Below are 19,562 nucleotides of genomic sequence, written 5' to 3' on the forward strand. Positions count from 1 at the left end.
TACAACTACCTGTACACCCAATAGTGAAGCTACAAATGTGTACAATGACTTGTCTAAGGTCATACAAAGCCGCCCTTATTCTGTTATCCCCATTGTGTCATAGACTTTTATATGGATTGATTTCCATTTTCAGAACAAATTGTTACTGTATGATTATCTTTAGGCTATATTAAATACTGTGATCTTTTTCTCCATTGGTTGTGAGAGTTTGAGGTGTATCACAGATGTGTAGATCAGAAGTTAGTCGGTATATTTTTATTTGTAGGCTTGAAATTACTTGGCATTATAGCATCCATGCAGAAAATGTCTAAAGAGCTTAGAAAACCTTCAGTTGAATTAAATTATCTATTTTTGGTGGGGAATTAAATGAATACAATAAGAACAAAAGTTGTTTTCCAAATATGTTTTGTAGATCGTTCTGTTACCCATGCGGCAGGCCATTATGCATACCTTCATTGATTCGTAATGTCTAAATAGATGAAACAATGTCCTCTATATATGTTGTGCGGAACATTTATAGAAATAATTGAAATACTATTTATTTGTAAACATTTATTTTGTATAGATATGTATTCCAGCCCCACACTAATGCATTACATAAAGTCACTTCCTGGCCACCTATTACTAATGAAATACACGTCCAATGTGCGTTTCATGTATTAATTATACACTGTATCATACTCTGATGCTTGTCTGTGACTTCTCTCTGACAATCCAGTGTAAGTGAAAAGAGTTGTAGAGATCGGAAGGGACAGCTCCACCAACTATTGTCCCATAACACCAAAATATAACTTAGACTGTCAGACACCGTTCTGTAGAAAACATTAATTTATTCTATTATTAATCAACTAAGGCTGTCTTTAATCCTATATTTTACATGTTATTCCAAAATGCATCCATCCAGTATTAGATATTTGATAAAACGCCACAGTATAGTATTACCAGGCTTATGACCAATACAGCTATATAATAATATAGTGACCTTTATACATTTATAAACTCCTATAAATTATATTGTATACAATGTGCTTAATTAGGCTGTGAGGTCATTATTTGTAGCAACATGTGTGTTATAAGGATGTAAATACCCTGTATGATACATATGTGTAGTTATATCCTAGTTCTTTACCATTAGTTTTGTTTTTTTAGACCTTAAAAACTTCTAAAACTTCACCCATTGACAGTCCTATGCCTCACAGTTTGGATCCATGATGCCTCCGGGCTGACAGATCTCAGAGTTTTTGTTTTCTAGCTATGGAGGTCATCAGAAATGTCCTGAGAGAGGCTTGGTGTGCCTCTGTAATCTGTGTGTTATTGTTGCACTAGCCGTGCATACAGCTCCAGCTATGACTGTAGGAGACATGCATACTAAATACGCTATCTGTGATTCATACTCGTCCTTTTTACTTTTCATTTTGCAAAGTCTGCTTTTGTATTTATACAATGTGTCCTTAATTGTAAAATTTGTACATAAATCTCGCAGGAGCTGCATTAAGAAAAAGCCCGATACATTAACATCATCACAAAGTGCTGAGAGTAAATACACTTTTATATAGTGAAGTTCTTATACTGTACACTATAATTTTATAGACTTATTAAGAATATGAAGAATATGCACGTGCATACGTTTTGCAGAGATGTCCAGTAAAATAGGTTTTGAACAAATAATGTAATCCATCTACATATTTATATTTATTATAAGTGGAAGCTGCAATGTTGCTGTTCACAGTAAAGTGAAATATCCTGGATTCCAGTGGAACAGTGTCTATAGTAGCAGTGTCGGTGTAGAACAATGGACATCATTCATGAAGGGCACTGGGTGCTCAGCACAGCAAGACTTGAGGGTGAAATTATCATGCTGCCAGTTTCTAGTGGGATTGAAAAGTGGAGGTGTTGCCTATAGCAACCAGTCAGGTTCTAGTTATCATTTATTTAGTACATTCTACAAAATGATAGCTAGAATCAGATCGGGACTGCCTTTCTTACATGTGGTACTTTTGTGTGTTCTACATTGGGCAAAGTGTGCCTAAAAATGCACTACTCTACCATAGTGAAACTGGAAGGGACATAATGGATCCCAGAAAAAGTTTAAGATGAGATCCGATCTTCACTAGCTCAGAGTTGGTGCAAGGATAACGCTTTTAAGCAGAGTGGACAAGACTCTGCTTATTTCTCCACATCAAGGGACTCTTAAAAAAAAAATAAAAAAAATTAGGTCTCTCCACCCTTTATATCGTTTAAATCATTTTGGGCCTCAAAATGAAATCTCATTTTTGCTGTAATACTGCGCCCAGCTCCTCCTATCATCCACTGGAAACTTGTCCACCCCAAGCTCTGCTATCTTTCTCCACAAAGCAATGTGCCATGAGAACGTTACCCTGCACCTTGACCATTTTACACTTCCTAAATGGGGCCCAATACATTCACAATAACCGTTTATAGTTTAAGTAACAGTAAATTATAAACATTTTCTACATGTTCATTATCACATTAGACTCACACTCAGTTTAACCACATTCTCTATTTATTTATTCAACTTTCCTGCGAAGAGCACAAGTGATATAACCCTTTTGTATACAACCTGTAATGTGGATTTACAAGTCTACAGAAGTCTACATATAAGGACTGCACAGTGAAAGATCAGCTGTTTGGATGTTCCCCAGTGGTTTGTGCGCTCTGATGCGTTGACAACATTTCATTTTACTTTCAAACTGAATTGGGGCCTGCAACGGGGAGTATCTCCCAATCTGCCGAGACTCCTGTATTTCTACCTGCTAGTAGGGAGAAGAAGTGGGAACATATGAAAATGTTTATTTTTCATGCACATCTCTTTTAAGGCCATTAAAGAGCTATTTAATATACATGGTTAATTTCTGTTTGACTTTTGTGTTTCCTAAGAAAGTTTTTGTTATAAAATGTGTGGGATGTTGCAGTCATTGACCAATGATGGACAGTCACTGGACTGTGATTAGACGCTGCACATTGTAATCATTCCACCACATTGTCCTTTGCGGTAGAAGCCACCCATTCTGATTGTTTTCTGTGTGTGTTTTCAGAATGCTGACAATTGTCCTGCTAGAACCAATGGGTGAGTGACCTCAGTCGCAGAGCTCTGATACTGAAAGGATTTTGTAGTCTGTGTAGTTTAGGCTGTATAGGAATGTATGCAGTTCCTGTGGCCAGGACTTTGTGTGTGTGAGGCTGAAGTGAATGTCTAATTAAGCCTTGTTGTATATGTTGTGAAGGGAGACAGCTGATTTTAATTGGCATCCACAATATACTGGCACTGGTTTAGCATTACATCTGAATTTTAATTAACTGTTATTTATATATATTTTTTTGTAATATTTTTTTTTTTTTTAACATTTCTTTACATTTTAGGGAGATAATAGAATAGATGTGTTACTGCTTTTGCCAAAGGCGAATGGAACTGCAACTTTCACAAATAATTAGAAGGAGCTCTAAACTGGCACAGTGGAGTGGAATAGACAGAGGATGCCAGCCTGGTTACATAACATAGCTGGTGTCTTCTACGTTCTCTGAATGCTCTCATTATTTTGTGCTACATGCACATTTTTTTTAGCATTCTCAAACAATTTTGCTTCAACATTTTCTTTTTTCCCCCAACCACTTGTAATTGAAGTGTGCAGTGTAAGCAGACAAGACCATCTTCCCATCAGACTAAATAATGCATGTGAGCTAATGCTTCTATCGGTAAAGGCGTGGTCCATCCTGACATTGTGTACATCATTTATGGTGTTGCTAGGTTATTGCTAGTGACAGCAGCCGTGGTATGCAGGCCCTTCCATCTATATCATATTAGTAATAACACAGACCTGCACCATCATCGCTGGACCAGGAGATTTTTGTATTCTGAAAAAAACAGCAATATTATTATCAGTGCATTCATACTTTCTAATCTGGCTGCTAGAAAGATAAGATTATAATCGCTCAGTTTGCTCAAGGAAAGTCTAGACAAATGGTCACATCTCATCTTAAGTAATATTTATGTTTTATTTTTGCTTTTGCATTTTTTCTTGGACCCTTTATGTATTTGGCTATGCAGTATAATGCCAGGATAAATGGGCTTTCTTTGTAATAATCAATTTTTTCTTTTTCCTGTAATTCTAAACACCTCTGTTTGTTTAACTCTTTCTTTGCCAAGCAGCATTATATATTTTTTTTTTTCAAAGTCACAATAGTATATTACATAAGATAATAGTTTGCATATAAACTGACACCGAAAATAAGTCATCAATGGTCATTACACCTACATAAATAATGAGCTAAATATAGACAGTTCTCATGCAGGTTTAGAATGGTTTGTTTGCGTAAGATCCCTAATATTTTCTTTTGTTTTCCTGTCTTAATGAGCAGAAATTTTCCACACCAGTTAACTGCCTTCATGCGCCCCAGAAGGTCACACCAGCTTCAGCCTTTCTTTGTATTTATGGTATAATTGGCCAATTGTGTTAGTGATGAGCTAGTCCTCCCTCCCCCCATCTCTGTCCCAACTACATGTTGTTATTAGACCTCATCGCCCGCTCCCTGAGGAGACCAGCTCTGCCTGGCTTCTGTGGAGAGAGCAGTGCTATTGCGCAGGTTGTAACAGCACAAGCAGCATCCATTTTAATCTGCAGAAAGCCTCTCGCCCTGTAGGGCGTTTTTCAGCCCCCTCTCTTTGGATGCTGTAATCCTTTTTCTTTTTTTTTTTGGTTTTCCCTTTTTCCATCATCTGTGATCTGGTTTATACTCATTCTTGCTGTATGATGCTCTGAGATGGTACACCAGGAGAATTGTGCGTATCAGGTAAGGATGCACAGTGTATCGTCTGCTGTTTAACCATAGCAAGCCAAGGCCTGTACAGGGAGACTGCATGTGCTGTAATGCTCCCTCTGACAGAACATGGATTCTTGGATGATACTATCTCTGCTTTAGCTGCTCAACTGAGCCCAGGCTGCCTGTTTTCTTTTTGTTCAGTGGTCTAAATAATGTCAGATACCACTTGTGTTTTCCTGTGAGCAATCGCTGAGAACATTATGTAGTGTACAGCTGTAGTATATGTTAGTAATCAATTAGAGATGTATTCTGTCGTATTTTTCATGCAATGCAATGTTGACCAATGTGACTGCTATTGTTTACTAAACAGTTATTATTTTATTATGTTACTTTTGAGCATAAATTTATATTATCATTCTGTAAGTTAGCATTGTTACAGTAGTTGCCTTGGCACTTTTATGCACAGTTTTCTTGGTTTTATAATGTTTGTTTTTTAATTCATTTTCATCCAGGTCGTAATTTTAAGCTACTTTCCAATGCTTTTATATTGATAGAGTCCGCAATGGTTAAAATATATTAATTCAAGTTTCAGAGAGAGAATTGAAGTTACTATTTTAAATATGTTCAGCATAGAAATTTATGTTGCTTTCAGGTCATTTATTGATTGTTTAAAATTTGCAAGAACTAATGTCATTGAATGCTTACTCATTTGGAAGAATTTTAGATTCTATCCTTGATACTTCTATATAGAAGTAAAAACATTGCACTGAGGACCAAAGAGTTGTCAGTTGCTCACATTTAGGGTTTGCTGCTTATGAATTGTTCTTGAAAATGTGCTCTTTATTATTTTGTAATTTGCTAAAACATGGTTGTAGCATAATGTATAAAAGACAGCTGTTTATTGCATCCATTGGCTTGCAGATTTTTCCTTTTTTTAATAATGTTCGATTCATTTAGGGATAAAAATGAAAATCAATGTAAAGTTAAAAACAAAGTTTACTGAGAAATATGCTTGTACAGATTGTGAGACGTAAAACTTGTAGTGTAAAGTATAGCACTTTGCAAATTATATACTTTTAAGGTTGGTGGTAAAAACTGGCGATTTATGTTTATGCAAAATAACATTGTCCCCCAAATTTATTATGAGATTAGTTACACATTCCACAAGTGTTCTCTATTGCAAGTGTTCTCACACACACACTATATAAGTGTTGACCCAAGTATACCAGCTGTGTATACACACACACACACACACACACACATATCATATATATACTGTCAGCCGTGAAAGAGGGGATTTCTTCTCCCCCCACCTGTCTTCCTTGGTTGCCAGGGTGCATTGTTCATTTGCCATGGTGATCGTATTAGTGCCATGGTGACTTGGTGATTTTAGTCCGGCACCGTTGTTACTTCACCCTTCCTTGTGCATGACATTTTTTAGCTTAAATTTGCCAATAAACCCTGTTGACCCTCGGTATACTTTAAAGCCCCTTGTGAGTGAACAGCTCATATTCAGCACTCCAGCCGCTTGTGGCTCAGCATCTTGGGAGCTTCAGCAGAACATTAGTCTCTCCCTGGTTTAGTAGTTGCTTTGATCACAGTTTAATCCCTCTCTTGTATTGAACAGTTCCACCCAAATATTAAAAATGTCCTCAGTAACCCCCCCCACCCCCCCCCCACTAGTAGAACCATTAAGATTCCGTGGCTGAAGATATATTTTGCGAATCTAAGCTCTATCCTGTCTGTGATTTCAGTTCATAATCTACTAGACTGTATATCATTCTTACCTACAGTATATCTAATAGAGCTCTTACCATCTTCTAGAGGTGGGTGTATAGCCAGCCCCATCCAATGTGTCACAAACCTGAGCTTGTCATGCTACCAAATGACGTCGGCAAGATGATGTAGCCAGACATATACAGAGTACTCACTGGCTGCCCCGAAGAGGGGATGAGTTTCAGGGAAGGTCAGTGCTATATGATTTATTAAAAAGTGTAATGTTTTACAGATAGAGGGTATAGCTACAAATGTACCCTTAGGGTTTTCTGACTGCTCTAAACACTGCGGCTCTACCCGCTAATAGCAAAAGGGGTCACGTAGCATAAAATTTGCATAAACAGTAGTCACGCGCAATTCCAAACCTGCTGGCTTCCTGGCAATTAATTGTACAATTTCAGATAATATGTGTCAGTCAAAACAATGTGGGACATATCACTTCAGCTTGTATCTAGGGTGTTCCAATTTGGTTGTTTCCAGACATTAGTTACTACTAATTAGTACTCTTTGTAGCCTAAAAATAATCTATTCTAGATCAGCCGTTGCACTTTTTATGGTCATCGACTGACCAGGAACAAGGGCTGCTTGAGATCAGCTACCTGCTGACTAGATCTGCAAAATGTATATGGCCAAGTTGAATACAGATCTCCACAAGTAATGGTGTCTGTGACTCGCCTAACCCTAGATGCTCTCAAGGTATAAGTTACAGCATAGGATTATCCATAATTGTTAAAGCACAAGAACTGCAAAGCTACATAAGGTGGATCCTAATATGAAGACTATACTTACAAAACACAATAGAATGTTTCTGACTTCTATGCACATCGCTATAAACAACTGTTTGTTTCTTCTAAGGATACACATCGCTTCTAGGACCACTCAAGTTGCAGTGTTTAGAATCTAAACATTTTAGTCACAATAGTCGTCTTTAGTATTCCTACAGCACCCGTCAGCCTTTTTGGAATGGCTGGAGGGCGTTTAGCATGTAACAGAATCATATAATCTGAAGGGGGAAATGTTGCGACTGCAACGTTAGAAGTAGGTCAGACTGACTGGAGGAAGTAGGACTGGATGGATTCTTGTAGCAAAATGTTTGTCTGCTCTTCAGCAAAATTTATGTACTTACAAAATGCACATTGAAAATCCTGCTTACCCTGTATTAGAATACATAAGTAACAGCCAATGATAATGATACAACTATATACACATAACATATCCGTCAATGTTAATGACAGTTCTTTTTGACTAGTACTCCAAGATTGTTGAAAAGTATTTTGCGATCATAGCACTTGCATCCCTGTATATGGTCATCTACATGGCTGTGCTTATAGTGTTTGTAACTTGTAACTTAGTGAGCTGTTTCACCAAATACTTTAGATATTAGGATTTATTTATTTTTTAAATCTTTTGAAAATCTTTTTTTTTTTTTTTAAAAAGGGGTCTTTATTGCAACCTTGATGTAATAATAACCTGTCAATTGGATCTATCCGGGCAGTGTTTTTGACTCTTTTTTGAAAATTTAAAGTCCCATTTTCGGTGTATATCTCCCATACAGGGATGTAAGCTTTCTGCAAATGAACAGCAGTAGTAAGATGGGTTTTCAGGGCTGTACACTAGGAAGAGGCTTCTGCCAGGTCAGTGCAAATATTTGTTGTTTGGTCTAACAGATAGTATGTTAGTGACATTTGTGGGTATGTACAGCTGCCAGTGCTGTCACGTGTTTTATGATGATCTTCTATCTAACCTTTCACCTAGCAGAGGCCCCAGCTCAGCACTTGTAGAGAAACTTGTCACTTGCTGTCCTTTCACCACCAAAGGCTTCTCTTAGTGTCTGGAGTCCTATAGAGACTGCTTCCTAATAATCTGGTAATTGTAGTTGATGCTTTGGGGGGTTTTCATACCTTTTTTATACATTATGTCAGTGGCATGTTATCCAGATCAGTCTGGTGGATGTGTGATATAATCAGAGCACACAACTATTGTTTAGACTGGCAGGAAGCTGAACTGGCCTGTTTACATTAACTTAGATGGAGCACAAATAGAACAGCTGAACAAGCATGTTACTAGTATTCCTTAAACCACACAGATTAATAACAGCCATCCAGTATCCTAAACATCTAGTACACAGCCATAGCCCATTAATATGGTCTGCTTGCTGTGTCCATGCTTTGTTTCTTAGAAAATAATGTAACAATGCAGTGACATTTTATTGGGTTATGTGATGCCAGATATTGTCTTTACAGTAGGGTCAGAGTGCTATATATACTGTAAATGTTTGTCTTTTATCAGTACAGATGGGGTGTTGTGATGAACCTGTATGTGTACTGTTCCTATATAGGATCCAGCATCTGCCACTGCTTCTATACACTATTTAGGGGTGTATTACCGAGGGCTATAAACACTGCAGATGTCTGGACAAGCCTATATTTTCCCATTTTATATAATCTGTGAGCATTCTTGTTTGTTTAATATTCTACTTTGATTGCTTTCATGTTTTGTTTTCCACAGGGTATGAGTATTTGTATGTTTATATTTATTTTGACATTTTGTTTTGTGGTTTGACAGAGCATTGTGTGGTATCTATTTGAGCCTGGGCGTGTGGATGTCCTTTTGTGAGCTTTATTTTTTTGCTAGATTATCTAACACTCTATTAATTATCTACCCTTTTGTACCCATTGGCTATGTGACGAGCACCTGCAATATATTTACTAGGTTTGAGCTTTTAATTATATTGTTTTCATTGTCTAATAACATGGTATAGCATTATTATTGCCTGTGATTTAATCTCAGTTATTAGCATGCCTGTTATAGAATCTTACTTTGTGTTTGTGTTTTGTTCTCCCTTTTATCGTTATTTGGCCACTTGTGCAGCCTCCCACACTTGTGGGATGTTATTTTTCACCTTAGTCAGTGCCTTCCTATCTATTATTGTGTTTAGTAATATTGCAGTTATTCCAGCTCCTACTCTGGAATAACCCTGGTCGCCCCATTCACACAGACACACAATCTGGGTTTTCCCATGCCTCTGTGTGAAAGGGGTATAAGCTAGCCTTTGGGAGAGTATTTGACCATTGGTCAATTCATAATGTTTCCACTACTGCACAGCCGTAACACTGCCATCCATATACTGACTCTTGAAAGTGAAGCAAAAGTCACTGCTTAATGGTCCTACACGTTTAGAGCACAAGTAAAACACAAGCATAGGTTGGACATGACTACCCCTGTAAGCCCAGAAGTCAATGGATGTTGGTATGTAAAATGACTGTTCATCTGTACATCTGCACTATGTGACCACATCAAACAAGAATAACACGTTGGATGTATGAACTTACTTTATTTGTTTATTAGTACTTATTTATAGATCACCTACATGTTAGGCAAGCGGTTTACAATGAATATTTAATTAGTCCCCCAGTGGAGCTTACCATCTTTATTCCCGATCAGCCTTACACACATGGGTTTATTTAGTCAGAAGCCAGTTACCCGACCAGTATGTGTTTTGGGAGGAAACGCACACAAATACAGGGAGAACATACAAGCTCCACACGGGTAGAGCCCTTGTCTGAATCTATTCAATGAACCTAATGCTATGAGGCAGCAATACTAACCACTCTTTGCTTTATATAGATGTTTTAAGTCATTGTATACCATTTGTTTGTGTCATGATCCCTAACTTGTTGTACTCGTAAGTGCCCTATTAATAAAGGATAAATTTAATAATGCATTTTAACACCAAAATATTTGGTGTTTGCTGTTGTGTATCCTGGTCCTTCCTCTAATATGCCTCCATACTCCCCTTCACATCATGACACTGACCCTGTCTTGACTGACATCTCATGATTGGACAGGTACCATATCTGAAACACTCTGTGCTGCTGTGTACATTCTGATACACTTGGCTACTGGTTGATCTGTCTTTGAGTGCTTCAAAAATGGGGACATAATGGACTAGTAGGAGATGAAGATTGAATACAAAAGGTGATCAGACCCTAATCTAACACAACATAATAATGTGACCTGCAATGAAAGTGCTAAAATGTAAAAGTAAATATTACTGCAAGGCTAGATAACATGCACTGCTGGAGAAACCAACACACTGGGAATATAGGGAATTTTTTACATGTAATTATGTTGTAGAAATTGTAAGGTTAGATTGGAATATGCTGAGTGAAACATGATAGAATTGGTTGTGATTAATGCTCATTTTAAGGAGCGGTCTTGTTCCACTGAACTTCTTACATTGAGGCAAAAGCAGATGATATGTTTTTTTATTGATTGCACACTTATCTGGTGATGTGAGACATTTCTGTGTCTATTAAATGACTTACAGGGCTATTAAAGGGAGATGACTTAATGTGTGAGTAATGATGTAATCATTTGAAACACGAATATTGGGAAAGAACTGGTTGCGTTATCAGTGGCACTATAAATGTCTTGGCTGTTAGTGTGAAATGTGTTATACTCTACAATCATGTACAATATTCAATAGCTGTTAAATACAAGAAAGACACCATATTATGTGTTTTTTAAAGATGCATAAGGGTGTTGGGATAAATATACACAAATCATTTTGCAGCCAGCGTTCTTGGTTTTGGTGATGACATTACAAAGTGTGGACCATGGGTGAGATAAATGGTGGTCAGGGTGCATTGAGAGAGGTGTACAGGGCAGCTACCAGCATCCTTAGTAATGCAGTGGCTCCTGCACCTAACAGACATGCTGAAGACTTTTTCTCTCAAATGGCAGATGTTAGACCAGGCCTGGACAACCTGTGGCTCTCCAGGTGTTGTGAAACTACAAACCCCAGCATGCTTTGCCACTAGATAGCCATCCAATAGCTGGTAGGGCATTATGGAGCTTGTAGTTTCACAACACCTGGAGAACCACGGGTTGGCCAGGCCTGTTACGGAGGAGAGCTTTCACGAAGAGGTCATTGACTTTAATTGTGATACATAGAACCTGGTATACCTGACAATCCTTAGCCTCCAATAGATACTGTTTTGTTACCGCTGACTAGAAGAATTGTTTTCTTAGCAGTGAAGTCGGGTTACATATTCCTTTCTTGTTTTCACTGAACTGTGTTCCCCTTCTGTTACTTAATGAATATGGGTTACATACTTCATGGTATCCCGTCATCTTTTAGAAACATCCAGCGATTTAATGAGCTGCTTCAATTTCAAGTTGTTTTTAATGTTTGTTTTATCTTGAAAGAGAGGTTGTGTCAGTGTAGTTGTTGGTAAGAGGCTGCACAGCACATGTTTTATCTCTGGAATATTTTTACTGACTGCTTTTCTTTGAAATCTAAATATAATGGTGCCAGAGATCCAGATGCAGCATTTTGTCTTTATTAGGGAAAGGCAGAGCATAGTAGATTGTAGCTGCATTCCCTGTTGAAGTGTGGCAGGTGATAGTGGGAGTATGACAAGCCCTGGTGCTCGGCAAGACGAGAGAGCTGAATAGCGTAAAGTAACTGACGTCTTCACCTGCATATGAGAAGAACAAACACACAGTGGGCCTAAGTAAGGGGAATCTCATCTATGCAGGGCTGTTAGAGATAGGATGCCTAATCGTAGCCTTTAGAAACAAGATAACTGGAATGGGAAGTTGAACATGGACTAGATGTAATATCCCAGAAGGCTCTATTCAGCTGAAAATGAACAACAAAAGGAAGGAGATGATCTTGCAGAAAATCTCTACCCTGAATGTGGTGGAAACCTCTACAAAGGTAACAGCCCTTTGTGTGCTGCTAGCCGAGTTTTACCAATGATACTTTGTGGTAGACAGATACACGATACTTTATGTTTTATCGCTAATGATCCAGCAAGAGGTGACAACAATCATATTAACTCTAGATACCGACAATATATAGAGCAAAGTATTTACTAGCAAGTAAAGCCATGTAATAAATATCTTAGTCCACGTCTCTTAATTGTCAGGTTTTCATTTACTAGCTGTGAAATTGTCAAGTAATTACCATATGGCAGGAAAAAGATGTTTCAGTAGATTTACATACAGATGTAGACCACTGAAAAGGTGCAATCGGATAGTGGGAGAAATAACCATTGCAATCCATTTACTTAGGCAACAACAACAGACTTTGGTGAACTTTAAGGGTATTGGCCCTTTGTAATTGCATGGCGACCTGATCGTGTCCTGTGCTTTCAAAGATACATAGAGAAAATACCTTTTATAGTAATGTCTACATATGAGCCTACATTTTATATCTGTATATTAAGAGAGGAGTGGAAGTAGCTGTAGTGCTCTGTTTTACTCTCCTTAAAACTTGTGGTATTATTGTGTTTATTTGTGCTTTTTAAAAAAAAACAACTAAAAACTGTTGTTCCCGTACCTATTTACATCTGCGGTCTATTTTATCTTAACTCAATACTCTTAAATCTTATTTCACTATAATTAAAAAGATAGTCCATGTTGGGATCTGTGATCTCTTGTTCATCTGGCCAGGGAAATGACTGATCTATTAAAGTGGATTGTAGCAAGTCACAAGAAAGTGCAAACGACAGTGATTGTCAAATTCCAGCACAAGAGCTTTGACTGCAGAAGGATTACATTATTACTTGAAAATAGGCGATCTATAGTCTGTGGGAAATGGCTAAGAAGCTTATTCTTGCAGCATGTCTGTATGTTCAATGACACACATGGATGTTTGTATTTAATCAGCTTAATTTCTTTTATTGGAAATGTTTCACTGTCTGACTTTATTTAAAGTGGTTTTTTTTCTTCATTTTATGAAATATAAGAGAGGAGTTGTCATAGATTATGGTCCATGGGTTGTAGTAAATCTTCTTACACCAGATTAGAGTCATATCCCAGTAATTGTATGAGGTGACTTACCCTGTGGACTTGTGTATGTCAAGATGTGCAAAAAAAAAAATAATTGATAAAGATTTGCATCATATAAATTTAAACGTAAATGAGGGTCTCATAGCAGTTTGCACCATACAGTAAATGCTCAACGTATTTGCATCTTTGTTGCCATGGAGACGATCATCTCTCGTATTCAGATCATAAAGGCTCATACAGACAGGCTATAAAAAAAATACAAAGCTTGTTAAAAGCGTACACAAAACCTTGTACATCGGCAACGCTTGTAACAGAGCGTTTGAAGGTTATTCTCAAAGCAAAGTAGTCCCATAGAACTTCATTAAATTGTAATGAGCGTTATAGGCAGTGTTGAAATTGGCGTGAAGCGAGTGCTCATCTCAAAATGAGTCTAACCCTCAGTTTAATTCAGTTTTTATAGGGCTTATTTACTAACATTGTATAAAGCTGCACAATTTACAGTAAACCGTTACAACCAATCACATTGTCTAGTTATGCACTAGAGAGATAACCGCTAATCACTGATTGGTTGCTGTGGTAGACGTTAGTAATTGAAAACTTATGTATCTTCACACATTTAACAATTTCAAAACCTGGTCCTTAAACACATTAAACTGCCACTGCCCACTAGTAGGACTGCAAGAGTCCCATAATGACCTGGAGAATTTTGAATCTGGCAGTCAGCTTGGATACCTAATGAAGCGGATAGGAAATGTTCTATATTTAAAGACTAGTAAAATTGAAAACCTACTCTGATGTGTGAAGCTTTACTTTTAAACATGAATGAACAACATGTATAGGTGTAAAGGGAACTAGTTATATTGGAGGTTTGTGTTGGTTTCACTGATGGTAAAAGTCTATACATTGTCTTTGAGACCCTAGATTTATCAGAAGTCCTTTAGTTGGTTTGGATGTCATTGGACAAACAGCTGGAATAGCATATTATTAATCCATAAACTTGCTGTGGTATCACTGGTCATATGCCTGCATAACCCCACCCAACTGTACAAAGCCCTTCTGTTAAAGCGCACTAATCCCATTCTCTTAAAGCTTTCCTATATGATTTATCTATTGAAGTAATAAATATATATATTACACACAGAAAGACTTTCTATACATTCTGTTATAGCTCCTAATGTAAGTGTGTAGAAAAAAATATTTTTTTATTATTATTGCAGTACCGTGTTAGCCAGAAAAATCTATGTGATGTTAAATACTTTTGTGTCAAAAAAACAAAAGTATTATAGGAGTGATACCTTTATTGGCTAACCAAAATAAATGATTATTATATTTGCTAGCTTGCAGAGCACAGAGGCCTTCATCATGCAAGTTTAAAAGTCATCCATTTGTAAAGTTGCCTGATGAAGGGGTCTCTGTGCTCTGCAAGCTAGCAAATATAATAATCATTTATTTTGGTTAGCCAATAAAGGTATCACTCCTATAATACTTTTGTTTTTTTTTACACTAAAGTATTTAACATCTCCTAATGTAAACAGTCATGTTAAAGCACTAGCATTGTTCGCATTGTCTCTTTAAATAAGATCCCCTACATGTCTGCTAAAGATTCCATCCCTCCAATACTGCAGGCAGAAGGATTCTGCTTTCTTGTGGGACTAGAAGAGGAAGAGAAGAGTGGGAGAGTGTGCTGTGTACAGACTGTCATCCCTATCTCTATCTCCGGCTTTTTGCCGTTTAATAAATAGACCTCTTATACCACTTTCATACTGCCGCCCCGGCGATATCACGGGTTGTTAACCCGGGATATTGCCGGGGCACAGGGCAGTATAGATAAGAAGATTCCCGGGTCGGGCGGGTTCATACTGCACCTGCCCGACCCGGGTTTTAAAAAAAAAAGTGTAAAAAAATATTTTAATTAATAAAAAATACATAACAAATGTTTACTTAACTTATTTTCAGCCAGCGGTGTCTCCGGTGCGTTGCCGGCTGTCAGGGGGACCTCTGGGTACCAAAATGCACCGGAGACACCGCTGGCTGAAAATAAGTTAAGTAAACATTTGTTATGTATTTTTTATTAATTAAAATCTTTTTCTTTTTACTTTGCAAATTTTTTTTTTTTTACAGTATGAATGGTGAGACCCGGGAATTACACGGGTTGCACCATTCATACTGCAGGCGAGCGGGGTCCAACCCGGGAAATACCTCTCGCTAAGTCCTGGGATTTTAGACCTGGGATTTTGTGGTTGGACTATTCATACTGCACCAAGACCCGGGTTTTTGGTGCAGGATGAATGGGGTATTAGTTCCTTTAGCACATGAGGCAGGATGCAATCTGTGCCAGGGGTTTTAATGTTGTTTAGGTGCAGCTGCAGTCCGTCCTGTGTTAGACAAGTACATTAGATGGTGTACATATTCTACCTATTTCCTGGCAGTGTTTCCTTATTTGTCAATACATTTAAAATATAAACTTTCATTTTTTGACTTTTCACAACTAGTAACAAACAGTGCTCCCTCATTATATCACCAGCTTAGATCACAAGGCATAACTGTAGTTCTAGCGGGTGTGTATGAAGAGGACTTATAATTTAATTAATACATTGAATACAGCTGGTGGTGAGCGAGGATGGAGGTATAAAAGAGTGGTATAAAGTGGGATCCCTAGAAGACGTCTGTAGGATGGCGGGAGACTCAAAGTCTCTTCTTTTCCTAAACGGTTACATTTCTGTTAGCACTGCTATAGTTTCTCTATTGAATGTATTTAATCCATTTAATATAGTCTCAAATTCTGAAACAAATGCTGTAAATACTTCACTTCACCTGTCTTTATTCTCATGTTATCAGGCTCAGAAGAATGAAAGAGAATCAATCAGGAAAAAGTTGGCACTTGGGAGCTTTTTTGACGATGGCCCCGGCATCTATACCAGCTGTAGTAAAAGTGGGAAGCCGAGCCTGTCTTCCAGGTAAGTCTTCCTGCCGCAGCCCCATCATGTGTGTGTACTGCACAGGGGTATGTCACCACAGTACGGATCCATGACAGATCGCTAGCACTTGTGTTGTAAGGAGATTGTTCTTGTGCTGAATATGCCAACATGGTTTTTATTCTTGAAGAATGGGTGAATTTCATACAGCTTTTTATAGCTTCTGTTCTCTGTGGAGGAATTATGCATCTAGAACTACTGCATACTCGATTTGAATGCACATGTGAAACGTCCTATTAAAATGTATTTAAATCCACATGAAACACTGTAAAGTGTTCTGAGCGTATGTCTATCTCTGGAAAAGTATATAAATGGTGTTTCGGCAGAATCATAATTGGCTGTGTGTATGGGCAGCTTTATAGTAATGTATATTTAGATTCAAGAGGATACAATAAGATTTACTCCCCAAGTGTATGTATCTCACTCTTTTCCTTCTGAGAATATTTTATATTACTGTTATCCCTCTTAATTGGATTAAAAAGAAAATCTGGTATTACATAAGCGCTGTGACTTAAAAGCGAGATAATATGGACTTTTCCTCTATGGGAGTTTTTGTCACATTGAAGTGTCTTTATAAAAGAATGAGTTGATATGATTATTATCATAATCAGTGGGAGTTTCTGTTGGTTGCATATTTTAACAAAATCTACAGTACTATTTCCATTATTACATTCAGACCAGTTTGTTACATAAGCCTGTAGGTAGAAAAAAAAATTAAATAATGAATGATAAAGGTGTGTGTTACTGAATGTCTAAAAGTGTATAGAAGAAAAAGAAACCACTCGCTATAATACACAGCACTCCACTAAAATAACATTACATCACTTTGAGGTATATAACAATTATTCATTGTTGTAAGTATATTTCTAATATATCAAACCAATCCCCCCCCCCCCCCCCAATCAAAAGAAATGCACTTGACTTAATATGCAGGAAATATAAATAAACAAGGTCTAGCTAGGTATGAGATGAAAATCATTTATATCCCACTATGAAAATTGTCTTCTAAGTTGTAGTGCATTCATAGTCAGCGGAATTGGAAGAACTCCAAAGATCCTAATAATCATGCAGAGAAAATCCCCGGAAAGATATATCCACATATTGATACGCAACATAAATAACCAAAAACATAAACGGTTAAGGAGACCACTAATGCTGTCATGCACAAGAAAACCCTAGAGAATATCATGTAATACAGCTTTACCATAAAGGTATCTGACGTGCCAGTGCTAAATTCTGTGTGTCTGGAACGCCAGCCATAAGTACAGGTCCTCTAACCTACAGGACTGGGAAATTGGGCCTAGTAATCACATAAATAGATGAGTAATGAAAGTGTGTATATCTAGAACATAACAAAGCGTATCCCTAAAACCACCATTGCAAATACTCGTCGCTAGGTGAATCTGAGCTGAGAAACAAATGTAATCCATATATAAACTACTCTTAGAATCAGTCGCTGAATCATTTTTGCTAAAATATTTTATAATACTTTTGTATGTGTTTAAAGCGCCCCTTCTTTTCATATATTTTTACATACATGTAGTATAAAGGCTAAATACATGGCAAAACCTTTTCCGTAGCTGCGGTTTCGGGTGAGGTGAATGTTTGCTCTTTTGCTATAACCACGCTTTCAGCGGCAGATCAGGCTGACCTAATTCTTGTGTGTCACTGATGTGGTACGTTTTACATACATGACAAGCACCTCAACTCCCATTGTGTGCTTACCACACATCCCTTCCACCATATCTGTGTTTCTTGTACATTTAAATAATTTATGCATCTGTCACTAGTAAAGAGTGTAAGTCAGACCTACATACACTGGAGTGGATTATGGCCAGGAACAGTACTGTATTATTAAGCTGAAAATATGGAATAGTTTTAAGTATGACTTCTTCTCCTCCAAAAAATGTGTAGTATGAAGTTGGGTAATTGTAAATGGCACACATTCCTTTCCTGGATATTAGCGTATAAATAAATGGAAATAAACCATTTTGGATAAAGTATTGACTAAGGTTTTGAATATAGACAGAGAAGAACTAATGATTCCTAAGATAAGAAATCAAAAAGCCCAATTGTATACGGGAGAGTATAATTTGCCTTTTGTAACGGAATATAATACAGAATATAGGGAAGTGGGAAAAATTATTAGGCGCCATTGGTCGATTTTGAGAAATGATGAAGACTTGAAAGATTTTATTCATGATCGACCCAGGTTCATTTATAGAAAGGCCCCTACTTTGAGGAACCTGTTGGTCAAGAGCACTATTACCAAACCACCAAAGAATGTTTTAAAAAATAAGGGGTTCTTTAAGTGTGGGTTATGTGCAGCATGTAAACACACCAAGGGGTATATTTACTAAACTACGGGTTTGAAAAAGTGGGGATGTTGCCTATAGCAACCAATCAGATTATATCTGTCATTTTGTAGAAGGTACTAAATAAATGAAAGCTAGAATCTGATTGGTTGCTATAGGCAACATCCCCACTTTTTCAAACCCGCAGCTTAGTAAATCTAGCCCCAAATGTCTGTGCAAAAACATTATGGAGGTGAAATCCAATTCTAATGGATATATTTACAAGATAGAAGATTTCATTACCTGCGACACCAAAAACTGCATATACCTTTTGGAGTGTATATGCGGTCAACAATATATAGGAAGAACAGGGAGGAAATTGAAAGAAAGATGGACCGAACATGTTAGAAATATTAAAAAAGGTCAGGAAAATCATTCATTGTCTTCTCTAGCACTGCTATGAGAGGCTGGTTCCAGTGGCAGCGTGACAATACATTCGTCTAGGCTGCCATAATGGCAGCATGCTTATAAAGGATCCGTTACTAATAATAAAGTTGTTATGCAGCACTTTACAAAGAATAATTTCTTCACGTACATCAATCAGTCCCTGCTCCAGTGGAGCGTACATTCTAAATTCTCTACCACACAAGCACACACTAACATTAACCTGCCAGTACGTTTCTGGCCTGTGGAGGGAAACCAGAGTACCTGGGAGAACATACAAGCCCTACACACAGATAATGCTGTGATCAGAAGGACCCCCCCCCCCCGTCCCCTTAGGCATGGGCAGTAATGGTAATCACTGTGTCCTTGTGCCACCCTTGTATAGAAGACCTGGCAGAGAACAAGACTTGTATGGTCAGTAGCTGGTCAAAACCATATAAATAGGATACTGAACTGTACCTATAATAAGCATACACGTGGTGGGCAGCCTTAT

At 37.6% G+C, this 19,562-nt stretch overlaps 1 protein-coding gene across 6 annotated transcripts in view; it reads left to right on the forward strand.

The window, feature by feature from the left end:
- The window catches only part of SCHIP1 (schwannomin interacting protein 1), a 312,923-nt gene that overhangs the window by 281,749 nt on the left and 11,612 nt on the right, over nt 1–19,562 (forward strand). For 4 of the 6 annotated variants that reach the window (XM_075202061.1, XM_075202063.1, XM_075202062.1 and 1 more), the window contains one exon: nt 16,195–16,313. In XM_075202061.1, coding sequence (XP_075058162.1) covers nt 16,195–16,313 — 119 coding nt within the window. Of the gene's footprint in view, nt 1–4,554; nt 4,810–16,194; nt 16,318–19,562 lie in introns of those variants that run through there. The other 2 variants (XM_075202065.1, XM_075202068.1) reach the window with 2 other exon arrangements.

This window comes from Mixophyes fleayi, chromosome 3, assembly GCF_038048845.1.
Source record: "Mixophyes fleayi isolate aMixFle1 chromosome 3, aMixFle1.hap1, whole genome shotgun sequence".
Classification (NCBI taxonomy): domain Eukaryota; kingdom Metazoa; phylum Chordata; class Amphibia; order Anura; family Limnodynastidae; genus Mixophyes; species Mixophyes fleayi.